We start from the raw sequence: 27,347 nt of genomic DNA on the forward strand, positions 1-27,347 counted from the left end.
TCCTCCCAAAAAGAGAGAAACAGTGGGTAAGAGCGAGAGGCCCCGACGCCCTCTTGTTCGATCACTTTCTGGAGAACCTAGTTCTCCCAGGAAGAAGACCCACTGTTCCAGACCAATAAGATACCGTCCGCGGAGGGTCCAGTCACCGCGCCTCCTTCTTCTGAGGAGACAATGGAGACTGAACCACTCATTGTCATGGATGGTGACGACAATACCGACAACAACGGCGGAAAATGGCAGGTAGTTGACAAAAAGAAGGGCAAGCAATTGTCCTAATTTCGCAACACTACCAATCCACACAATGGCACTATTGCAGTGGAACTGCAGTAGTTACCACTGTCGCCTAGCTGAGTTACGTCAACTGATATCCGTCCATGCGGCCTCCATAGTCTGTCTACAGGAATCTCGTTTGAGACCTGGACACGACACGACTATGAGAGGATATCGTCTTTATTCCAAAGCTGTGGATGGCGCGGCAACTGGGGGCGTTTGTACCCTAGTTCGCTCCGACATCTTCAGCGAAGAAGTACCGCTCCGTACTCAGCTAGTTCCCCTGCTACGATGGCAAGTTCACGACGACCTCTGTGATAGTGACCACTTCCCGATAATTCTGTCTCTCTTGAATTAAAGACAGTCCGAAGTACCCAAGCGCTGGTTACTTCGGCGGGCAAATTGGCCAGAATTTACAAAACGCGCAGTGATGGCTGATGATATGCTGGAGTCTGTTGATGACCACGTCTCTTCCATTACTACTGGAATTTTGGCTGCTGCAGAGGAAACAATTCCTTCCTCGTCCGGTATTCGTCGCCGGAAACAGGTCCCATGGTGGACGGACGAAATTGCAGCAGCCATACGTGATCGCCGACGGGCTTTTAAGCATTATCGTCGGAATCCTACGATGGCCAATCATATCGCATTTAAGCGTCTGCACACGAAGGCCCGTTTTTTTATTCGAGAAAGTAAGAAAGCTACGTGGGAAAAGTATGTGTCATCCATCACGGCACATACTCCGTCATCACAAGTGTGGACAAAACTCCGCCGTATTGTCGGAGTACAGAATGTGCCCTCAGTACCCGGAATCTCCATTAATGGAGATATAGTTACGATTCCTTCAGTCATTGCAGACCACATCGCGTCACATTTCGCAGATACGTCCAGCTCTAGGAAATACGACCCTGCATTTCTTCCTATCAAGCGCAAAGCAGAGGCACACCATCTCTCTTTTGCCTCTAGTGCTTCGCATCCCTACAACGTGCCCTTCACGGAGTGGGAGTTGCGAAGTGCTCTTGCGCTATGCAGAGATACGGCTCCTGGACCGGACAAAATCCATAATCAAATGCTTAAGCATTTGAGTGACAGATGTCTCAAGGATATCCTCACCCTATTCAACAGAATATGGAGTGAGGGAGTGTTTCCATCTCAATGGCATGAGGGAATTGTAATACCAATTCCCAAGCCAGGTAAAGATCCAAAACTTCTGGATAGTTATAGGCCAATATGCCTTACAAATGGCCTCTGTAAGCTATTTGAAAGGATGGTTAACCGGCGTCTTGTGTGGGCCATGGAAAAGGAAGGTCTCTTGTCTAACTACCAGTGTGGTTTTCGCTCTCATCGGTCTGCCACTGATCACCTGGTCAGACTGGAGAGCGCCATTCAGGAGGCCTTTCTCCGGAAGGAACACCTAGTCGCCGTGTTTTTTGACCTGGAGAAAGCTTACGACACTACCTGGCGATATGGAATTCTCTCCACACGACACCAGTGGGGATTTCGGGGAAATTTGCCAACGTTTATTGAGAACTTCATGTCCCTCCGTCTCTTTCAAGTCCGTGTAGGGAATGCTTTTTCTCAATGTTACGTTCAGGAAAATGGAGTACCTCAGGGATCGGTACTGAGTGTCACGCTGTTCGCAATCGCCATCAACTGCATAGTTGCCGCTGCTGGGCCCGCAGTCATTCCTTCGCTGTATGTAGACGACTTAGCTCTACATTACAGCTCCGGAAGGGTGGCGTTTGCTGAGAGACAGCTACAGCAAGCTATTAACCGAGTCGACAGATGGGCCCTGCAACACGGTTTTCGATTTTCAGCAGCGAAAACCTCAGTTGTACACTTCTGTCGACGTCGGCCTGTGCATCCCGAACCAGAGCTCCGCTTGCGAAACAGTGTCTTACCAGTGGTTGACACCTGCAGATTCCTGGGTCTCCATTTTGATAAGAGACTTACGTGGCAGCCCCACATCCGTCAGTTGAAGGTTGCCTGCATGAAGAGACTTAACATGCTTAAGTTTCTCAGCGGCACTTCGTGGGGGGCTGACCGTGCGGTACTGCTGCGATTTTACACGGCTACGGTCCTCTCCCGAATTGACTATGGAAGTGCGGCTTATGGCTCAGCATCAAAATCTACGCTGAGCCTTTTAGATAGTATTCACCATAGTGGAGTAAGGCTGGCAACGGGTGCTTTCCGTACTAGCCCCATTCCCAGCCTACTCGCTGAGCGGGAGTTCCACCTTTACGGATAAGGAGGCAGCAGTTACTCCTCACGTACGCTGCCAAAATTCGTGAAATGCCGCTACATCCAAGCTATCAATGCATCTATCTTACTCAATACCACCAGCGGTACCAAGACCGGCCGAATGCCACACGGCCGGTTGGGTTTCGGATTGATAGCTTGTGTCATGATTTGAATGTTGATATCGGTGGTTGTCTTGAAAGATCTCTTAGCGAGGTACCTCCGTGGTTGGTTCCGCGACCGGATATACGTCTAGATCTGCTGCGTGGACCCAAGGTGAACACGGATTCCTCCGTTTATCGGAGGTATTTCCAGGACTTCGTTCACCAATATCCGGCTGCGAGACTTATCTTCACGGATGGTTCAAAAATCGGAGATAATGTTGGTTGCTCTTTCGTCATTGATGATATGAGTAGAATGATCTCGCTCCCTAAGGTATGTAGCGTGTATACTGCAGAGCTTTACGCCATCTTACAGGCTCTGCAGTTTGCACTGCTTGACGAAAGAAGCCACTTTCTGTTGTGTACTGATTCGTTAAGCTCTCTGCAGTCTATTGAAACCTGTTTCTCGCAACACCCACTGGTGCGGCAGATACATGACCTTCTAGCCAGGTTATGGGATGCTGGCACCAGAATCACTTTCGCATGGCTTCCAAGCCACGTTGGGATTGCGGGAAACGAACTTGCGGATGAAGCTGCAAAGGAAGCTGTACTTTTACCTCCAAGACCAGTCAATGTACCTGCTAAGGATATTTGTTCTCAGCTACGTCGAACCATCTTGGTGTCCTGGGAATCGGAGTGGCTAGATATCCGAACTCCCAACAGGCTGAGAGCAATTAAGAAGACAATTACCGTGTGGCGGTCCTCATTCCGACCTTCATGGAGAGAGGCCATAGTACTGTGCAGGCTGAGGATAGGTCATTTACGATCCACGCACTCTTATCTCCTAAAGAGGGAAGACCCCCCAGTGTGTTCTTGTGGTGCCGACTTCACCGTGGCCCACATCCTCACAGAGTGCGCCGATCTCTCTGGCCTAAGACGGAGCCTCGGCCTGTAGGAAACACTCGAACGCATACTAGCCGATGACGCGACTACTGCTGATCTCATCATCCACTTTATGTGCAACAGTGGACTTATCAAGGGTATATAAATTACAAGTGTACTGTTACTCAGGGAACGTACGTTCCCTTTTGATATGTTAGTAATCCTTTCGGTCTAATCCTATAATTGCTTTTTGTTTTATTTTGTACTGCGTTTCCAAATTACTTGTTGAATAAATTATTTCTTTTTTATATTTAAAGTTCTCTTCCGCCTATTTGTTCAGAGAGGATGATTACCTCGTTGTACTTCCTCTTAAAACAAAAATCACCACCACCATCTATGTTAGCTAGGTTTTCTTTTTGATGGTCTCTTTTGAGTCTTCTAAGTTCTTTGGCCGTTCGTCTTCTAGCAATAGTTCGTTCATCTCAAGATTGTGCCGTTTTCTTTTGTTGGTCATTTAGCCATGCTTTGTGTCTTTTCTGTATTGCCATATCACATTCCTCATTCCACCAGGCATGTTTCTTTCTCCTTTTCATAGGAATTCTTTGGCATTATTTTTTAGTTTATCAATAATCGTTTCCAGTCTGTCGCTTAGAGGTGTTTTGGATCTCTCTGTATACATAGCATTATTTATTAAGTAGCTGAGGTCATATTTCCTCCTTCTAGTGAATTTAGATGGTTTGTGATGTTTTCTTGGGGTTAACCCATTCGCCTCACATTTAAATACCATAGGAGTTCACTAAGAAATCACATTTAAATACCGCTCTACGGCCGTCGTCATCACACTATTATTTAGAAAATCATACAAAACCAACCAGTAAATATTCCTTTCTGAAAATTTGCATGCATAATAAAGAACTAATAAACTTACCAATACCGAGCTCGATAGCTGCAGTCGCTTAATTGCGGCCAGTATCCAGTATTCGGGAGATAGTAGGTTCGAACCCCACTATCGGCAGCCCTGAAAATGGTTTTCCGTGGTTTCCCATTTTCACACCAGGCAAATGCTGGGGCTGTACCTTAATTAAGGCCACGGCCGATTCCTTCCCACTCCTTGGCCTATCCTGTCCCATCGTCGCCATAAGACCTATCTGAGTCGGTGCGACGTAAAGCAACTAGCAAAAAAAAAAAAAAAAAAAAAAAACTTACCAATGCCGCTATTTTAGTACGTCTGCTTGGTGTGGTACACCTCAAAACATTCTTCTAAGTGAAGAGCTACGCCACACTTTTTGCACTGCCAGCAACTTTCGCTTCTTTTTCCCCGGCTGTAGCACACAACACACCTTCTTGTGACTTTTGATTTCTTCTCTGTAGGGGGAATACGCATGGGAAAGTGGGCTCATGATTTAGCTTGTAATCTGGTTGGGGTGGTGCTCGCTGAAGGTCGACCTCGAACCGAGTACTCCGGCAACTGAACAGTCTCTAGTAGCTGCTGCGCAATGCTAGTTCGGAAGTCTGTGTAGTTCGTCTTTCTGTTAGCAGCGATCTTGTGATACACAGTGAAGGAATTGAAAATACACATATCCAGGAGGTAAAAGAATATTTTCCTATGTCCTTTCACTGTGCGTCGCATGACGGGGAACAGAGCTGTAACCTGATCCTGAAGGTCAACACCACCCATTCCTTTCTGATATTCAAGGCCACACTTGGGCTTTATCACTTCTTCCCTCGGGGTTTGTCCTCTCTTTCGTCTGAGTTTGCCTGTCCCTGTCATGTCAGCTGATTTGTGTTTAGTGGTGAGAAAGCAAACATCCTTGTTATCTTTCCACTTCACACACAACATAATGTTGGCAGCCCACATCTCATACTCTCCATGTTTTAGTTTTGTCTTACTGATATCGCAAGGCATGTCTTTTTGGTTCTGTCTAACAGTTCCAATTACATTCATCTGCTTGTCGTGTAGCCTTTTGAATAAATCTGGGGAAGAATACCAGTTATCTAAAAACAATGTATGTCCTCGGCCTAACAAGGGTTCACACATGTTGAGAACAACGTTTGTACTTGCTGGCAGATTTGGATCTGTTACATCATCACCTACAAAAATTTTGAAAGACAGACAGTAGCCAGAACTTGATTCACAAATTTTGTAAATTTTTATTCCAAACCTAGAACGTTTAGACCTATTACACTGGACATATGAAAGGCGGCCTCTGAATTTCATTAGACTTTCATCTAGAGCAATGTCTTGTGAAGGTAAATATAATTCTGAAAATTTGGAGCAGAAATGTTGTATTATAGGCCTAATCTTTCTTAGTTTGTCACTGCTATCGACTTGTTCATCGTCAACAAAATGTAAAAATCGTGAAATTATAATAAATCTTCCCCTGCTCATGGTTTCACGGAAAATAGGAGTGTTTATACACCTATTTTTACTCCAGTATAACTGTATTCTTGACTTTCGCACTTGTGACATTAGTATAACTAACGCAAAATATGCCCTAATTTCGTCGGGTGTAGTCTCAAACCATTTGTCATCTTCTTTCAACTTTTTTCTGTCAGGATTGCTCAACTGTTTTGCTGCATATGAATTTGTCTCGACAGATATTTTGTCAAACAAAGGGTTCATGTATTCACAAAAAACTGAGAGTTCAGATAGTGGCTGTGTATCAGACTTTTTCAATAAATTTTCACTAACCCCACTGTATTCACTAAACTTATGTACAACAGGTTTATTGTCACTTTTTGTCCAGTTCCAGTCAGTCAAGTTAGTCTGTGCCGAGGTACGAGCTCGTTTCGAAAGACTCGGCACACCGTCGTTATTTGCTTCACTTTCCGTGTCATCAGAACTATTATACGCATCGCTAGTACTCGAACTAAGGACTTCAGGGTCTATTTCGTCGTCACAAACATAACTGCCTTCAATATCACTCTCCAGAGCACTATCTATTAGCTTCCGTATTCCTTCTTCATCAACACCAGCATATCTGCTTGACGCCATGATGGCAACTGACAAGAGCGAAATTATGTGAATAAAGATTCTCTTATCTCTTGTTCCGGAAGTGTGCGAGAACCTGGTGAAAGGGAAAAAACCGAAGCCACATGTGTAAACTTCAGGTCAGAATGCATACAAGTGGCGTCTGTAGGTTAGTGACTGAACTATATGGATTGATGTACAGCTGTGCATCGCCGCGAGCAGAGCTCGTCATTTGATTCATATGCCACGAGTAACTATGACGAGCTAGGGTCGTCAAATGATGCGATTGGGTTAACTTGATTTTAATCTTTGAAATATAATGATCAGAATTGATGTCCACCCCACGAAGGACTTTGACATTATAAATTTCTGTCTGGTATTTTTTATCCATTGCTACATGGTCTATCTGAAACTCACCCAGTTTAACATTAGGGCATTTCCAGGTCATTAATTTGTGTGGTTTTCTCTTAAATCCTGTGGTTTCTAGAATAAGTCCATGGTCTGTGCAAAGCTCAATTAATCTTTGACCATTTCTGTTTATCAATTTGTGTGCTGGCCATTTACCTACCACTGTGCGATATTTTCTCTCTTGTCCAATTTTCGCGTTGAAGCCAAGCATAATTTTAACATTACATTTTATGGCCTTCATTGGACCACTCTAGCCAACTTTACACAAAGAATTTTTCGGTTTCCTGTCAGCCCAGTACTTCTTCATTCTCTCTGATCTTTTCCTTCTTTATTCATCAGAAATCACCCTTCCTATTGTCTGTTTGTTGGTTCTGGTTTACAGTCTGGTTTGCTTGTCTGTGAGTTTTCTGATTTTGTTGGTTTTGCTTCTTAGGTCTTCCAATGTAATTTGTAGTTCATATCTTCCTTGATTTCTGTAATCCACTTAATGTTGCACTTACTATTCCATAATTTTTCTATTAATCTCCTGATGATCCTGTTCTCTGGTGTCCTGATTAGACGTCCAAAAAATGAAATGCGTTTCTTCCTGATTGTCCTCATTACTGGTTCTATTTCCTTGTAGACTGTTTCATTAGAAGCTACTCTCCAGTGTCCATCTTTTTGGTATGATTTGTTGATGCATGTTCTAATGATTCTTCCCTCTATCTTGACTATTTTGTCTATTTGTGTAGTGTTAGTTGTTTTGAAGTTGGTTTCACTTGTGTATGTTATTTCTGGTTGATTGACTGTTTTGTAGTGTTTTAAATTTGTTGCTATTAACAGACCCTTTTTGTTGTAGGTATTGTTGGTGACATATTTTGCTCTGATCAATTTATTTATTCTGTTATGCCATGCTGGCTTTTCATTGAGGTTATATGTTATGATTTCTTCCAGATATTTAAATTTATCTACAATTTTGATTTCTTGGTTTCCTATGGCAATTTTGTTTATGAGTAGTGGGTCAGTAAACATGAGTACTGTTTTTTCAAAAGATATTCCAAGACCAATTTTCTGTGCTAATTCCTGTAGTGATAACTTGTTGTCTGGTTTCCTGGATATTGTTGATAATACCAATATAATGGTCCGTTATTGGACATTATACTGGTATTATAAATTTACTCTTGTTGGACAAGAGAGCAAGGTCATCGGCAAATCCTAGACAATTTATGTTGTCTTTGGGTCTTCTAATTCGGATGTTCTTTGGGTTAATCTTGTACCATTCCCTCATTATATATTCCAAGGCACAGTTGAACAGCAGTGGTGACAAGCAATCTCCTTGTCTTAAGCCTGTTTTTATGATGAATGGCTCAGAGAATTCCCCTCTGAACTTGACTTTTGATTTAGTGTTGGTTAAGGTGAGTTCAATCAATTTGATTAATTTTGGATGGTGCCCGAAATTTCTTAAAATTTTCAACATTGAAGGTCTATGGATACTGTTGTAAGCTTTTTTGAAGTCCACGAAGGTTATTGCAAGAGGTTTGTTTTGCTTCTTGTAATATGCTATGGGGAATTTTGAAGTGATGATTTGTTGTGCACAGCTTCTCCAAGGTCTGAAGCCTCCTTGGTATTCACCTAATTCTTCCTCTAGTTGCTCTTTGATCCTCCTGTATAGGATTCTGGAGAAAATCTTGTATGTGCAGTCTAAGAGAAAGATACCTCTGTAATTATCTGGATTGCTTTTATCGCCTTTTTTGTGTAGTGGGTGGATTATGGCTGTGGTCCAATGTTTGGGGAACTTTTCTGTTATCCAGATTTTTGTTAGGGCCATGTGTAAGGATGTTCGAACTGTATCACTGGCATATTTCCACATTTCTGCAAAAACTTGGTCTTCTCCGCATGCCTTATAATTTTTCAACTCTCTGAGTGCTGTTTCCACCTCATGGATTGTTGGGGGATTTGCGAGTTCAGGCGGGGTTTTGATGGGCGTGTCTGTATTAATTGCGAAAAGTTCCTGGGGTTCTTCACAATTCAAAAATTTAATGAATGCTTTTGCCATGATTTCAGCATTTTCGTTGTCATTATGTGTCATTTTTCCATCCTCACTTTTCAGTATTAACGTGGGAGGGGCAAATTTTTGTACTTGTTTTCCAAAAATTTTGTAAAAGTCTCTGGAATTGGTTTTGTGGTAATTTTCTTCTATTGAGTTGATTAGATCTTTCTGTGATTGTCTCTTGGTTTGCCTGATTATTTTTGTGAACTTTTTCCTGATATTTTTGAGGTTGGTTGCACTTTCTTCTGTTTTGTGTGTTTGAAATGTTAACCATGCCTGATGTCTTTCTTCATGAATTTTGTCACATTCTGAGGTCCACCAGGCATGTCTTTTACGTGTGTTCAATGAGGCCAAATTTTCAGCTTGTTGCCTGAGAATTGGTACCAGTTCTTCTAAGTTATCTGTCAGTTTTATGTTTTGTGTGACTTCTCTATATTTATCATTTCTAAATTGGTGTGGATCAAAGTTCCTTTTTCGTTTATTGTGTTTTGGTTTCTTTTTTAGTGGTGTGAACTTAATTTTGATTTTGACTATGTAATGATCTGAACCTACATCTACTCCTCTTAATACTTTAACATTGTAGATTTCTCTGTGGAAGGTTTTGTCCATAAATACGTGATCCAGCTGCCATTCCCCTTTTCTCCAATCAGATGTTTCCAAGTTTTAAGTTTGTTGGGCCTCCTATTGAAGTATGTGGACTTTGAGATCAGTTTGTGTTCTCTGCAGAGTTCGACAAGTCTTTGACCATTCTTATTTGTATGTTTATGTGGAGCCCATTTCCCAATGATATCTCGGTATTTCTTTTCTCTTCTGAGTTGGGCATTGAAGTCCCCTAACAGGATCTTAACGTTGTTAATATTTATTTGGTTTACAGTTTGGTCAAGGAGATCCCAAAACTTTTCCACTTCCTTCCTAGTCTTTGTTAGAAAATACTTTTCATTAGTAGGGCCATGGGCATTTATGATGGTATAAATTTTGTTGGATGCCTTTAAACTCTAGGTGAGATGGCTTGAAAATCGATTATCGAATCTATTATTTTCACATTGACTATAAACCCAGTTCCAAATTGGGTTTCTCGTAAATTCTGTAGCCTTGAGATTCGAATGGTTCTTCTGTACTATTTCTCATCTCCTGTTGTCCTGCTACTAAAATTTTCTGTTTATCTAATTCGTCCGTCAAGTTCTTTAGTTTTCCTGCTTTAAGTAGAGATTGAATATTATGAGTTGCAATGTAGTCGATCTGATCTTGTTTGATCCTGTTCTTATGTGCTGGCATAGGAATGGGTGATTGCCAACGCTCCGACTCATTGACGCCTTCTAGGTGGCTACCCACCGAGTCCGATGTAGCCTTCTCCTGCTTTCTTGGACAGGACGGTGAAATTTTTTTCCTAAAAGACCTTTCCGTGGTTGACTTTCGAAGGTAGTTAACCTTGGGTGGAGCAAGCTCCGATTTACAACTACGGTTGTTAATCGCAGAGGGACAACCCTAGATGTTCAGGGTTCTGGGTTGGCATTTCCTCCTAACTCGAAGAGGTATGGTTTTCTCTTTAATTACAATAACCAATGTTTTATTATAAACCACCTATTCAATAAATGTTGTTACATTAAGAGTTTCACCATTAATATAAAGTTATAAGAGGGACATGTTTTGCTCCCTTATAAAGCATCATCAGCCAATCTACAATCTTAAAGGTTGGTTTATGTTTACAGCTAATGACTTAAAAACTATTTGTACATTTTACAATCTTTAAGACTTATTTTACTAATATCATAGAAGGCAGAATCATTGGTAGCGTGCCTTATTAACTAGAACTTAGTGGAAAAGTTGATAAAAATACATTCATTTAAAATTATGGTAGAATAAGTTTGCTCTCAAATATTTACAAACATTTCGTATGTCTAAAATCTTGAAGAATGACTTGTGATTCAATCTTAAGAACTTTCTTTTTTGCTTTACGTCGCACCGACACAGATATGTCTTATGGCAACGATGGGATAGGAAAGAGCTAGGAATGGGAAGGAAGTGGCCGTGGCCTTAATTAAAGTACAGCCCCGGCATTTGCCTGATGTGTAAATGGGAAACCATGGAAAACTATCTTCAGGGCTGCCGACAGTGGGATTCGAACCCACTATCTCCTGGATGCAAGTTCACAGCTGCGCGACTCTAACCGCACCGTCAACTCGCCTGGTCTCTTTAAGAACTTATGATTAGGTCATAGATGTTTAAAGTTTAAATATGAGATCAAGCTAAAAGTTTGTTATCCTTTGAGGATAAGAGTCTATGAAATTCTAAGATTTTGTCATCTTGTTGATTGTAACATGTGACAGGTTAAGCTTTAGTTTTTACGAAGTTTGAACTTTTGTTGTCATTTGACACCGGTGATTTTGATTATGTATTTGTTGACGTCAATGACCAAAGCTTTGAAGCAATGAATTAAAATGGAGCGTAGTTAAAAGGGACATGATTCGACGAACTATGTAGCTACAAGTTGTTAAAGAGGCTATCACTTGGCATGTCTGTAACAAGAAAAAAGATTCGTGTGAGTGTCCAATGTTGTGTTACTAGTTCAGTGAGCACTTAAGGAAACTTCACTTACCCCCTCCAATAACTGCTTGTCTGTCTAGTGTTGTCTAAAGTTGCGTAATAACTGCTTATCGTTCCGCGGCTGCTCCTTGTGTTGTATGAGTGAGATGGTAGGGTTTGGGGGGAGGGGATAGGGATGGGCGGAGAAGACAACACACTTGAATAGGAACAATCATTGTACTGAGTTTGACTGGGAAATGTGGAGAGTTAGTGGATATCATGGAGAGAAGGAAAATATCAATCCTAGGACTGACAAGGGAACACATACATGTGTTACATTCGGATTCGGTTGAAATTTGGTAGGAATATTCATGGGAGGCAGTAGAATGCTAAGGTGAAAACTGCATGTGCCCAGCGTAAGTTTAAACGCCAAAATTGAACAAATAAATAGTTGTAAAATTAGAAGTGCCACGGGAGTATCAGGGTGTGGCGGAGAGGTAGGGAGGAGCGAAGCAGCGGACGTGAACGAACCCGGCTGTAACGAGCTGTGCCAGCAGCCAGGCAGCGTATAGTTAGCGCGTTCCCCTTAATTTCCCGATCGGATGTGCAAAACGTAAATATGAAAACTGCACATCAAACAAGTATACAAAGGACGACGTTTGAACAACGATGCCTATAAGGTTTGAAAAATTCATGCCCAAGTTCTTGTTACTCGTTGTAATTCTAATTTTAATTTCTTCTAATTTTACAACTGTTTATTTGTTCAATTTTGGCATTTAAACTTGCGCTGGGCACATGCAGTTTTCACCTTAGCATTCTACTGCCTCCCATGAATATTCGTACCAAATTTCAACCAAATACGAGTGTAACACATGTATGTGTTCCGTCGTGAGTGAAACTAAATGAAAAGGTAAAGGGAAGAAAGAGTTGAGGAAAAACTATACCCTCTTCTGGAATGTTAAAAACAGAGATGAGAAATTAAGTAGGATTGATATTGTCTAAAAAGAGTTAGATGGTATTACAGAGATCCAGTACACCAATGAGAGGATAATAAAGGCGACGGTTCACTTTGGAAAAGAGAAGCTGACACTGGTGCAAGTGTATGCCCCTCAGACGGGTTGCAATCAAGATGAAAAGAACAAGTTTCTCGAAGATCTAGAAGAGATCATCAGTGAAGAGAGGGCAATCATCATTGGGGACCTCAACGCACAGCTCGGGACAGACAGGAATGGCTATGAGAAGGTGATGGGACCACATGGCTATGGGAGAAGGAATTGGGAAGGCGAACATCTCCTAGATTTCTGCATAAGAAACTGTTTGGTAGTAAAAAACAGTTGGTTCAACAAAAGAGTCAGTCATAAGATTACGCATTACAGCTGGGATGGAAAGAGCTAGTCGGTCATTGACTATGTCATTACAGATAAAGAAGTAGACTTGTGACTGCCGGGCTGAGTGGCTCAAACGGTTAAGGCGCTGGCCTTCTAACCCCAACTTAGCAGGTTCGATCCTGGCTCAGCCCAGTGGTATTTGAAGGTGCTCAAATACGACAGCCTCGTGTCGGTAGATTTACTGGCACGTAAAAACAACTCCTGCGGGACTAAATTCCGGCACCTTGGCATCTCCGAAGACCATAAAAGTAGTTAGTGGGACGTAAAGCAAATAACATTATTATTATTATTATTATTATTATTATTATTATTATTATTATTATTATTATTATTATTATTATTATTATTATTATTATTATTATTATTATTATTATTATTATTAGACTTGTGACTGATGTCAAGGTGATTCCAAGTGAGAACCTCAATAGTGACCACCGGTTATTAGTAGCAGATCCGAAGACATTAATGTACCAAAGATAACAACCAGAAAATTACCTAAGATTAAGGTGTGGGAACTACAACAGATTGGAAAAAGGACCGACTATCAGGACCGTATAAGAGGACGACTGCTTACGGAAGAAGTGGAGAGTGGTGAGGTAGAGTGGACAAGATTTAAAAACATCTTGATAAAAGAATCAATAGAGGTTTGCAGGAAGACAAGTGCGAGAGTAAGGAAAAAAGAGTCACCCTGGTAGAATGAAAGAGTAAAATCCTCAATAAAGGAAAGGAATATAGCACAAAAAGAATGAGACAGAGAGAAATCCAAGCCAGAACAGGTAAGGGACAAGGGGAAGATCAGAGACCTCCAGCAGGTTTACCAGGACAACAAATTGAGAGTTAAAAGAGTAGTAGAAGAAGCAAAGATAAAGTGCTGCGAGAAATTTACTCAAAAACTGAATAAGACAGCAGAGGCAATATGAAACTATTGTTCAGAGTGATCAAAAACAGAAGGAATTCAGTTGAAACCATCAAAGCAATTGAGGATCCTAATAGAAACCTGGCCAGGAAAGAAGAGGACATCAGAGAGGTTCTGAGGAATCATTTTGATAACCTATTGAACAGGACAGAAGCAGATCAGAGAATTAAAGAACCAGCTGTTGAAACCTGCACAGAGGTACCTCCCATTACACGGGCACAAACAGAAGCAGCCCTTAAAGAGATGCCACAAGGGAAATCCTCATGAATCAGTGAAGTCAGCACGGACATGATTAAAGCAGCAGGAGTCCAGGGTTTACAGTGGCTACACAGTGCTCAATACAATTTGGAAAGATGGCAAGATACCTACTGACTGGAGCAAGGGTGTCATTATCCCCCTGTTTAAGAAAGGAAATTGCCGAAAATGCTCCAACTACCGGGAATAACATTCCTTTCTCGTGGGCTTAAGATTCTTGAGAAAATCTAATCTTAGAGAGCAGATTAGATTGCGAGTCGTCTTAGAGCCACAGTCTGAAGAGGAACAGTATGGCTTCCGGCCTAACAGGTCTACAACAGACCTAATCATCAGTGTCCGTATGTTAATGGAAAATATTGGGGAAAAGGCAAAGATCTGTTTATTGTTCACCTTGACATTGAGAAGGCATATGACAGCATTGCAAGAGAAAAGATATGGGAATGCCTGAGAAAAAGGAATGTGCCAGAGGGACTGGTAAAGAAAGTTCAGATGCTGTATGAGAACTGTACCAGCTGTGTGCGATTGGGTGACAGACATTCATCATGGTTCAAGACCGAAAGTAGAGTCCACCAAGGCAGTGCACTATCCCCATTATTGTTTATCACCATTATGGATGACATAATAAAGAACATCAAGAAAACCTCTGGTGAACTAAACGTAGTGACCTGTGATGATTATGTTACGATCTGGGGAGAAACTGGAACAAGAACAGTCGGGACTCAATGAATGGAAGGTTAAGTTCCAGGAGTTCAGTCTCAAGATAAGCGAACTCAAACCAGTAGTGATGGCAGTAAACAGAGAGGGACGACCAGCGAACATCATGCTAGGAAACCATCCACTAAAAAGTGTGGAAAGCTTTACCTACCTTGGCAGTGTAATATCTCGAGATACACTAGCCACAAAGGAGGTGGCAAATAGAGTGCAGAAGAGCTCTCACTTTTACCAGCAAGTACAAACACTCCCCTGGGATCCCAAAGTACCTACAAAATCAAAGCTGGTGATGTTCAATCAGTACTTCATACCAATCTTAACCCATGGTATTGAAACCTGCACCCGCTCTAAGAAAGACTCTTCAAGTTTGCAGGCATTCGAGATGAAGTTCCTTTACGTCCACAATTCAAAAAAACAAACTGGACAAGTTGCGGAATGATGTGGTTAGGAAGGAAGCTGGGATTGTTACATCATTGTTAGATTGGATCAGCATGTCCAGAATGAGGTGGTTTGGGCATGGAATGAGGATGGAGCCAACAAGGACAGCATTCATTAACTTGGAGCGACATGTGGCAGGGAAACAGATGGTGGGAAGACCAAGAACCCACTGGATGGACATCGTAAAGATGGACATTTCAGATCAGGGAAGGACGTTGGAGGACGTCATTAACAACAGAACGTATCTCAATAAGACAGAATGGAAAAGGCTTGCCAACAGTACCCAGGAAACTGGAGCTGTAAAATGATGATGATGAACATACTGTGTGCAAGTTAGTCTATACACTCCAGAACCCGTATAACTGTTGTTGTTATAATTGATCTTATTATGATTATAAAATATATTTTGAGTTGTGTTCACAATCCCTCACTTGATTGCATAACTCTGCAAGGGATATTGTATTTTCAACATTTGTCTTTATGGTCCAGCTGATCGCCTTTAAAATTTAGTAGCAGTTCCAAATAATATCTGCCCATATAACTTTCACTTATGTCAGCTAAAGCTCCCTGTTTTGTAAAGATGTGTAAATACAACAGACTTTGGTCTTTCACTTTATAAGAGTGTTAGTTTGCTTGTGGGTCGAATGTTCCCTCAGACATTTGAACTTCGAGTACTGAAAGCCACATAAATTTTATTGTCTATAGAATGAAGAAGATCCATTTTAGTTTCAGACACATATGTTTTTAAGACTGGCTTCGAACGCTAGTGCTCTGCCATGTCCTGGGAGCCTTCTAGTGGCGAATGAACGTACCATTTGTACTTCTATTGTAACGTCTAAAATTAAAGAGTCATTGTTTAAGAAGCCTTTCTCGTGGACAGTCGAGATTTCTTCTGATGACGCAGAGCATAGTTCTCTGTGAAACGTAAAGAATTTCACCTTATTTTCTTATTTATTTATTTATTTATCGTGTCAGAAGTGCAAAGTAAACGAGACAAAAATTAAACAGGAAATTTTAAACATTGGTTGAACAAAAATTGGCCACGACAAGCGCATTTGGAGTTGCCCTCATTAGATCTTTAATGGTACAAGTGGCTGGAGAAGAAGGACACAGTAGAAGATGCTCGTTAGTCTGCTTAGTACCACACTTGCAGTAAACTGTCTCCACAAGAAGGCCCCATTTCTGTAGGTTGGTCTTGCATCTCGTGGTACTGGAGCGTAATTGATTGAGAGCCTTCCATGTTGTTCTCTTTTCAGAAAGTCCAGAAGGAAGTTATTCCTTTGGAACCATCCATTCTCTCAAATGTTAACATTTTTCCCGCCACATTGAGATTCTTGCTTGTTGTGGTGCTTCTTTAAGAGCTTCAGTGGTTGTCAAGAAGCTCTTTCTTGATTTCAGCCTAGGATGTGCTGGTTGACAGGCATACAAAGGATGGGCTTCCATAGTCTGCTTTTCTCATACCTAGCAGCAATCTCACGTCGGATTTCAGGTGGTGCTATACCAGCGAGACAGTGGAGTTTATCTATGGAAGTAGGTCTTAAACAACCTGTGATAATACGGCAGGTGTCATTTAGTGCTACATCTATGTTTCTGGTATGGCTGGACTTATGCCACACGGAGCTTGTTCTCACAGTGCAAGGGTGAGCTCCCCAGGTGGTGCCTTGAAGTTTCTGCACTATGTTGTTTCTGGCAGACACTTTTTGTTTCACGTTTAGGCAATGTTTCTTATACGCAAGCGTACGGTCCAGAGTCACTCCCAGATATATTGGAGTAGAACAGTGTTGAAGAGGGATTCCTTCCCAGGTGATTTTTAGGGTTTTAGCTGCTTTTTTGTTATTGAGATGAAATACACAGCTATGAGTTTTGGCAGGATTTGGCTTAAAGTCATTTTCACTGCAGTAGTTGGTAAATTCTTTCAGAGCTTTGGATAAAGTAGGTTCCACCTTTTCAAAACAGTTGGCCTGAGCAGTGACTGCACAATCATCAGCATAGATAAAACTCTGGGTACCTTCAGGTAGAGGCTGATCGTTAGTATAGATGTTGAATAACAGTGGTGCGAGCACACTGCCTTGCGGTAACCCATTCTTCTGTGTTCTCCATCTGCTTCTTTTTCCCTGAAATTCCACACGGCATAAGCCCAAAAGCCTATACAGTATCATGTCTATAAGTATGGGCCGTGAAAGCATCAATGGCAACAATAGTCAAACATGGGTGTTAATTTTATGTGAGATTTCATTCAGATTAAGGGTTGGGTTTTGTTTCTTGGGCAATATCAGTAAATAAGTTTTAATAAATATTGACTAATTTGCCTTTGTTACCATAGTAGAGAGTTTCCACATCTTCAATTTCAATTCGCATATATCCTGGCAATCTACAACCACTGGAACAGTAACCGACCCTGTGGACTCATTTGTCTCATTTCATAAACGGTCTTCTTCTACATCAGTTCTGCTTAAAACCCACCAGAAATCTGGCAACATTGGACCTCCTCTTCTCTACAGTAACTAGTATTAGTGTATCTGTTGACAAAAACATTCTTAGCGCTGACCATGACTCAATTGAAGCTACCCTCAGCCTACCTGCTTATCAACATAAAGACTTCCCACCCGCTGCGAGGCAAACAAAACACCTCAGGAAAATTTCAAAATCGCATCTTAAAAATGACCACAACCAGCACATCACTTCTATAACTGGAAACCATAAAAACAACTCTAAAAAATTCTGGACCCTCATTTCATCACGTAGAAAGTCACCCCAGATACCACTGAATACATAGTGATGATGTTCCAACTGAATTAAGGTCTCGAGAATTCAATGAGTACTTTCACTCCACCTTTACCCTTCCTGCACCTCCCACAGAACTACCACAGATCAATAGTGTTTGCAGTTACTCTCTGTCGCAAATATCAATGACCCCTAACGAAGTTCAAAATATTCTCAGTAGTCTTCCAACAAACCGCTCCACTGGGCCCAATGATATTAGCCCTATATTCCTCAAAAATACTTCTGCATCTCTCTGTGTACCGTTATCTACAATTTTAAACCTGTGTATGGCTACTGATACATTCCCCGACACCTATTTTCAAATTTGGCAACAAACATATCATCTCATCATACCTCCCAATATCTATCGTTCCAATACTTTCCTCTGTCCTTGAAAGAATAATCCACTGCCGACTCCTCTTTTTCACACAGCCGTACCTCTCTGAAGAACAACACGGATTCACTCCCAGAAAATCATGCCTCTCTAACCTCACTGTTCTCAATCACCACATCAATACAGCAATGGAAAATAAATCTCGGATGTAATCTATATAGATCTGGCCAAGGCATTCGACTCAGTGGATCATGCACTTCTTCTTCATAAGCTCGCCACCAGATTTAATATCCATGGCCCCGTCTTGTCATTGATAACAAGTTTCCTCTCCGGCAGAAAACAAAGAGTGGTACTCCCTGAATCTGCCTCATCATGGTTACCTGTGTTATCAGGTGTATCTCAGGGCAGTATCCTGGGACCCCTACTCTTTGTTCTCTATATCGACGACATACTTCTTTGCGCCCAAAATAGTCAGTGTTCTCTCCTCTTGTACGCTGATGACCTGAAAATCCAAAGAGAAGTGTCTACACCTGATGACTGTGATGAATTACAGACTGTTCTCAATTCGTGTGGCGACTGGTTTAAGAAATGGAATCTTTCTCCCAATGTTAAGAAGTGCAATACAATCTCCTTTTCATTGCTAAAGCAATGAATGAACACTGCATATACCATCCAGGGAAATACATTGCAATCGGCTTCTCAGGTAAGAGACCTAGGTGTTATAATAGATTGTAAACTAACCTTCTCTGCTCACATTCACTCTATAAAATCCCGTGCTATGCGTGCTCTAGGCATTCTTTATAGGTTTACTGAAATTAATTATATTAACGCCTTAAAATTATACTTTGTCTCGTATGTTCTCCCCATTATTGCCTTTGGTCCCCCTATTTGGTTCTCACCTGCTATCACAAACATATCTCAACTAAATAGTATTTTTAACTTTTTCACTTTCATTGTTAAGACTTGCAATCCTGTTTTTAAGAACAAAACTAAATCTGACATTATGAACTATCTGGGTATACTTGACCTGAGAAGCTGTTTACAGTTCTCTGATCTGTGTTACCTTCACAAAATAATCAATGGCTACACCAAATGTAATACTCTTCCGGCGTACTTCCCTATACACGTTCCTCCCCGCCCTACACGCAACCGGCACACTCATCATGTGTCCCATCTACACCTAACTTTACAACAACGCTCTATCTTCCACCGTCTCCCTACTCTTGGTAACTCACTACCCGAAATTGACATATTCATACCTTTCGCATCCTTCAACCAAAAATTAGAAGATTCCTCTAAGTCCTCCCCAGGTTTTCACTTTCTTCCGTCCCTCCAACCCTCGACCTTTCTTCTTCCTAATTTCAGTAACCGACACTTGCCAGTTACCGTTGTCATTGTTGTTACATTGTTACTGTTAAAATTGTTAATTTATTGTTGTTACTTAATATTGTTGTTTATACCTTTGTTATCTTTTATATGTATTTAAACTTATTATTATTATTATTATTATTATTAGTGTAAAATGGCCCTCCATAGGCTGTATCTAATAATTAATTAAATAAATAAATAGAAAAAGAATGTCCATAATCTGTCTACTTGAAACATGTTTGACTATTATTACTCCATCTAATGATGGAGATGTGTATGTACAGTGGAACCTTGATTCTCCGTTTTAGGAGGGACCCAAGGAAAAAACGTACAACACGGAAAAACGGAAAATCCGGGAACGAATGAACCATCAACAACTTGGCTAAACATCACAAAAATGGAATATGTATACTTATAATCTTACAAAGACCCCTAAATCAGACCAAACTACAGCCCCAATGGGCCTTATGCCTACCAAGCGACCGCCCTTGGTCCGAAGGCCTGCAGATTATGAGGTGACACACGGTCAGTGTGACGAATCCGCTCGGCTGTTATTGCGGGCTCTCTAGACTGGGGCCGCCATCTCACCATTCAATAGCTCCTTAATTAAAGGTAATCGTAAAATGAGTGAACCTGGAACGAGCCCTCATATCGAGATAAAAACGCCTGACCTAGCCGGTAATCGAACCCGGGCCCTCCGGGTGAGAGGCAGGTAAGTTAGACCACGGGGCCGTCTTCAAACATTAATTACCGGTACGGGACTTAAAAATCTCGAAACTTTACATTCTGTTTTACCGGGGAAACCTTGTCAGTTTTGCTCTGAAAACATCCTTCGGTTCAGCAACTTTGATCAGCCGGAGCCAAACTCTTCGAAAAATTTAATACCCATAATGGCAAGCCAAACAACAATCGACTTGAGTAGTTTTTAATTCTTTAATCTAATAAAATAAACAACATTAGATACAAAAGTGCCCAACATGATGGCAAAATCCTCTTTTATCTTCCATTGTAATTTGGTCACCGGTATACTGTTAGTATTACAAGTGATGAAAATCATTTTTCGTCCGTATTGAAAGTTTCATAAACTGTATATAGGATAATATCTTTTGTTTATTTCCACCTATTCAATACATTACAAGAAGTTGGCATTTATTTTAAAACGTTATTCAGATGAGACATGTTTCGCCTCTCACTGTGAGGCATCTTCAGTCATTATCAAAAACCTTATTATTTTACCAGGCATCTGGTTAAAGATATTCAAAAATGTGTTTGATGATTATAAGAGAGGTAAGATTTACGTTAGTTATAAACATGTTCATGAAGTAACTAAAAATCCAATATATTGATAAAAACATATGTAGTTCTTTGTTGAATAGGACTTGTTTGATTCTACTATAGTAAGAGAAGGTGGCTTGAAGCCGTAGTCGTTAATAGATGTCTAATACATAGTGGAAGGCATAAAATATCAGTTCTATGAGAATATACATAACATTCAAATGATACTAAAAACTAGTGGATTCAAAGGTAGTACATATAAAATGTTCAATGAAATAACTATTGATCTAATAAAATGATAAACACATATGTAGTTCTTTGTTAATTAGGACGTCGTAAGATTGTACGGCTTAAAGCCGTAGTCATTAATAGATGTCTAATACATAGTGGAAGGCATATGAAATCAGTTCAATGAGAATATATAATACAAAACAATTGATACATAAAAACTGGTAGATTCATAAGAGGGTACATTTAAAAATGAAGGCGTCATGTGACTATAAAAGACAGTTGATGGCTTAAAGCCGTAGTCAAGGTTTGAAATGTAGGTCAAATAACTGCTAAATATATGGTAAAAAGATATAAGTCAAAATATACAGCTTAGTATAAAAAATATGAAGGAAAAACATTCCAATTGCTTGACAAAAGTTACTTGACGTTGGCATGCGTATGTCCGTGATATTTATTGGTCAACATTTCATAGGTTATTTTAGATTTATTCGGCAAGATTGCGTTGACGAGAAGTTCACCAGATGTTTATAGTTGGCCTAATTTGTAAAAAGAAAGTTGCAGAGATGATGATGGGTAGAAATTCTCAACGTTGGTATGGTTTTTTTGACGTGAAGGTTGGAGAGCTGTTATGTTCTTCTTCGATGACAAAATATTTTATAAAACGTTTATTGAAAATAATTTATACTATTGGAGAGTATTATGGAAGTTTGATGAAGCTGTTGAATTATTGTTGTTATAGAATGGTTCTATGGCGTTGTAGGCCCATTTAACAAGCTGTGTGAGGCGCTATTAGGATACTAATGGTCACTAGCTCCTTAATTAAAGGTAATCGTAAAATGAGTGAACCTGGAACGAGCCCTCATATCGAGATAAAAACGCCTGACCTAGCCGGTAATCGAACCCGGGCCCTCCGGGTGAGAGTATCCTAATAGCGCCTCACACAGCTTGTTAAATGGGCCTACAACGCCATAGAACCATTCTATAACAACAATAATTCAACAGCTTCATCAAACTTCCATAATACTCTCCAATAGTATAAATTATTTACAATCAACGTTTTATAAAATATTTTGTCATCGAAGAAGAACACAACAGCTCTCCAACCTTCACGTCAAAAAAACCATACCAACGTTGAGAATTTCCACCCATCATCATCTCTGCAACTTTCTTTTTACAAATTAGGCCAACTATAAACATCTGGTGAACTTCTCGTCAATGCAATCTTGCCGAATAAATCTAAAATAACCTATGAAATGTTGACCAATAAATATCACGGACATACGCATGCCAACGTCAAGTAACTTTTGTCAAGCAATTGGAATGTTTTTCCTTCATATTTTTTATACTAAGCTGTATATTTTGACTTATATCTTTTTACCATATATTTAGCAGTTATTTGACCTACATTTCAAACCTTGACTACGGCTTTAAGCCATCAACTGTCTTTTATAGTCACATGACGCCTTCATTTTTAAATGTACCCTCTTATGAATCTACCAGTTTTTATGTATCAATTGTTTTGTATTATATATTCTCATTGAACTGATTTCATATGCCTTCCACTATGTATTAGACATCTATTAATGACTACGGCTTTAAGCCGTACAATCTTACGACGTCCTAATTAACAAAGAACTACATATGTGTTTATCATTTTATTAGATCAATAGTTATTTCATTGAACATTTTATATGTACTACCTTTGAATCCACTAGTTTTTAGTATCATTTGAATGTTATGTATATTCTCATAGAACTGATATTTTATGCCTTCCACTATGTATTAGACATCTATTAACGACTACGGCTTCAAGCCACCTTCTCTTACTATAGTAGAATCAAACAAGTCCTATTCAACAAAGAACTACATATGTTTTTATCAATATATTGGATTTTTAGTTACTTCATGAACATGTTTATAACTAACGTAAATCTTACCTCTCTTATAATCATCAAACACATTTTTGAATATCTTTAACCAGATGCCTGGTAAAATAATAAGGTTTTTGATAATGACTGAAGATGCCTCACAGTGAGAGGCGAAACATGTCTCATCTGAATAATGTTTTAAAATAAATGCCAACTTCTTGTAATGTATTGAATAGGTGGAAATAAACAAAAGATATTATCCTATATACAGTTTATACTGTTAGTAGTCGGTTTATGGAAATCTTGTACCGCGTAAATTAGGCCTACAACGGCTTTTCAAGGTTATGTTGAACTGGAGAATATGGTTTCGAATTGTTTCTATTGTAAGTATCGATCTTCAAGTTCTCGAATGCATTAAATTCAGTTTCTGCCTGTCACTAATCACAATCAAATTGGAAAGAGAGAAAAATATCATAACACTTCGAAATTATGATTATTTGTGACCTTGAACTCAGCTGGAAAGCGCGCTTGCTGTACAAGTCGGAACGAGTGCGAAATGATACAAAGCTTTAAATGTAACATGCGCAAATAAAACGACTGCGGTTTTTACAATATTTTAACACAAAAACGTGAAATTCCCAGTCTTATATTAGGACAAAAACAGTCATAGGCAATCCCAAAACCTCCCATGGTTTTATGTATGTAAGGTGCAACATCTGTTCTGGTCTCAATAACATAATCGTGTACGATAATATTAAAATACTACTGTGAATTTGTGTTACTTAAGCTTCCATTAACCAAGAAAGACCCAGATTGATCAAAAATATTATTTTTCAGCTTAAGATAGGCTGATAGAATTAGAGGAGGTGGTAGAGGAAGTATGTGCAACTTCGGAAATAGAAGTAATAACAACAGCAAGCCAACAAGTTTACCAACATAGACATACAGACTTTCTTTCAGGATTAATGAGGGTTTTGCCCTCAAGAGGTCACTTATATATCGATGGCAGTGCCATCTAAACATTGAAGAAAAAAATCATTACACTATCTCAAAATTTCAGAGTCTTTAGCAGAAATGGACATAGTCAAGAACAGCTCGTGGAATACTCAAAGACACTGTACCCCCAGTACACCTTTTATTCATCTTTTTGTCCAAAAAGACTTCAGAAACACTTGAACTGATGTTTTGTTTAATCCACTAAAAAGTTAATGTGCATAGTATAAATCGAACAAATTGAAACATTACCTCTTAACAAATTACAGTAGAAGTATGTTTTTTAAGCTATCTTTTTATATGTGTAACTATTGAATGTTTTCGTCATGTTCTTGTATGTTAATACTAACTTGATGTTGCATTTCTACAGGTCACATCCTTATGCTGGCTGAGAATTCGTCAAAAATACAACACTGACAGCAGCTGTACTACTAGTGCTCTGGTTGGCTTCTCTTTCCAGTGCCACATGTAATATCCGTTCCATATTACTAAGTCAGCAAAGGGAAAAGTAGAATGTCTGTACAGTTCGTCTTAATACTTAAGGACTGGGGAAATGAAAATGCTTGACTGGGAATATTCAGGAGCATTGTTAACAAGACCATCTATTAGTCATGTTTAATAGTTGATACTTGCGTGCATTGTACAGAATATAGCAACACATGTTCACATGACCACTCAGACTGTATGAATTATATTGTTGAATTCTATAGTTTATCAATCCACAGAAATTTCTGTAAAGGGTCAGAACTTAGAAACTGTAAATGGAATGTTAAAGAGAGCCAAGTTATTTTGTTAGGCTTGAATGAAATCAGGAATGAATGTTGCAGAACAGTTCATTTTTATAAATTTTATTATTCATTACTGGTTAGTGAATAAAATTAATATATAAACATGATTTTGTATATAAGGTGGTTGTTACATGTTGCATCAACTCTAACAGTGGCTTGAATATTCCCTAGTTCAACAAGTATAATAAAACTAATATGGGGAGCAAGGAACAGCAGCAGACCAAGAAATAAGTGAATGTTCACAACGATCTCTTATATATATAGTTGAACATTGGTAAGGAATTTCCTAGCCCTCTTCTGTAGGGTTTCTCTGTACTGATCATTTTCATGGAAGAACATTTTTTGAGATGAATTTTGCTACTACAATGGTGATGAGTGGTGTCAGTAGTATACAGGTATGACAGGTTGGGGCAGGCATGGAACTGACCATTCAAAACGTCCTCATTTCTTTATGCGCTTGTGAAGATGGCAGCTACAATTTATCATCCAAGGGGAGTCCCTACAAGGAAAGGTGTACAATATTGGTCTGCCCCATCCTTCCCTGCCAGGGCCGTCCGTTAACAGAAAACTCTTTTCTCGCTGGACAACGGGTTAGTCATTAAATGCGGCCATTTAACTTATAAAGCAATGCAGTATTCAGAATACCAGAAAAGAAATCCCTTTTTTTTTTTTCCTTCATACATTCGTATAATGTAGCATTCTTCTTTTTTTTTTTAAATTGAATATTATGTAATGTTCCCCAGTTCCTTTACTCATTTGTTTTTTAAATTGATTATTGAACTGTTACAAAACTAAACAAAGACCTTCTTGCCAGTTGTATGAATGCTTGTGATGAAGTACACGAGTGTAATTATGTATGTGTGAGCGAATGAGTGTATTGTTCTCCTTTTACAAGGCTATAGAAGAAAATAAATGGATATTAAAAATGTATTACTCCCACAAATATGGAAAACAAATAAGGAACAAATGATTCAAATCTGTGTTCTCTTTGGGGAGGGGCACAGGGCAGTTATGTTTCCATACTGATGATACCTTTATTACATTGTTATACAAAATGAAAATATACTTAAGAGTTTAATGAGAAAGGTCTTTTTAAAAATTAAGATTTTGGATGTATAAGTGATAAAAGGAAAGTCCCTTTTTTTTTTTAAATTGGAAAGGGCATTTTTTTAAATTGTATGTATGTGTGAATATGCAATTTCTGTGATTTATTTTCTGTTCATAAGGAATTCAATAAAATGTAAGTTCACAATGAAATTTTATTTTACAAAATAGTTTGGTTCATAGATAATCACACCAGTAACAGTAGTAGTGTAAAGCAGCAAGTCTGAAGCTGTAGATGAAACTTCTGTTACTGTTGCAGTAATCCAAACTTTACATTATGATAGGGAGGAAGTGATAGAATATAATGTGTTACTTTCCCTGCAACCCTCATTCTTGAAGCTGGACTTCTGTGCACATGTATATTTGCTTAGAGACCAAAGATGTGTATAACTATTTTTAGCTTCTCTTCTTGCATGTTCTGTTGAACTTTCAGTTCCATTTGTTCAGACTCTTCATTTCACTTTTATGTACTATCATTCCCCAGTTTCTTCTTATTCAGTTTGTGAAAGTTGCATATTGCTTGCTCAACTGTCAAACGTCAAAATCTGTATTAAATTCTCATGGCCCTTGTGACTTGTACATGAACTTATATACACATGCGTATACAACACTTCATTCATTCATTTATTTATTTATTTTCCTTTCTCTGCATTTTCTCTTACAGAGACAAATATGCAAATATTCACTTTGCCTAAGTTCCTGTGGTACTCTATATGCAACCATCAAAAACTGAATATTTCTCACATTTGGGAAATAGGTTTCAAATTCATATCATGTGTTCAGAAGTTGTGCTGCCCCAGATGGCTTTTCTAAGGTATGTTGTTAACTGTGTTTAATGTAGTACAAGAAAGTGATGAAAAGGAGAAAAAGGGTACTGTTTTTGTTGTTGTTTATATTAATTCCTGTACTTCAGATCTTGTTATAACTATTTTGAAAGTAAATTAAATTATGATCTAAAGAAGTCAGTTTACTATTTATTTAGATCCCCCTATTTAATGAGTTGGAATGAAACGACAAACATCCATGTTTATATTTGCCATTTGTATTCTTAGAATTAATGTATTCATTGTGGTTCCAGAAGTTTTAAATATAGGGTGGTGCAAAAGTTACTTTCCCCTAACATATTATGCAACATTAAGACAAAGATTATTGTGTCTGTGCCTTGCTCTACACATTTCATTAATAACTGTGAGGTTCTTCAGTCATTCAGAACTAATTCAGCATAAATAAATTCAACGCCCCATGCTGCCGGCTGCACAGTAGTGTGTGATTGGGGAAGAGATGTCCGTGTGCATACCGCCATGTTCAGGGCACTCCTGAGCTCATCGATGAGATCGTACTACGGAATTACACCTTAATACATGCATGAAAACACCTGTCGTTATTATTATTATTATTATTAGTATTATTATTTCTGTGGCACAGGATAATACGGTAAGAACGAATGTTAATTAGGTACATAGAAAATATTTTTATAAGGGACAGCAATAGGAAAC

The 27,347-nt window shown here is 39.3% G+C and overlaps 1 protein-coding gene across 5 annotated transcripts in view; it reads left to right on the forward strand.

The window, feature by feature from the left end:
* Positions 1-26,812, forward strand: part of enc (encore) — a 1,357,661-nt gene extending 1,330,849 nt beyond the window's left edge. For all 5 annotated transcript variants that reach the window (XM_067147181.2, XM_067147182.2, XM_067147187.2 and 2 more), the window contains one exon: positions 24,330-26,812. In XM_067147181.2, coding sequence (XP_067003282.2) covers positions 24,330-24,376 — 47 coding nt within the window. In that variant the 3' untranslated portion in view covers positions 24,377-26,812. The remainder of the gene's footprint in view (positions 1-24,329) is intronic.
* Positions 26,813-27,347: the final 535 nt, after the last annotated feature.

This window comes from Anabrus simplex, chromosome 5 (assembly GCF_040414725.1).
Source record: "Anabrus simplex isolate iqAnaSimp1 chromosome 5, ASM4041472v1, whole genome shotgun sequence".
NCBI lineage: Eukaryota > Metazoa > Arthropoda > Insecta > Orthoptera > Tettigoniidae > Anabrus > Anabrus simplex.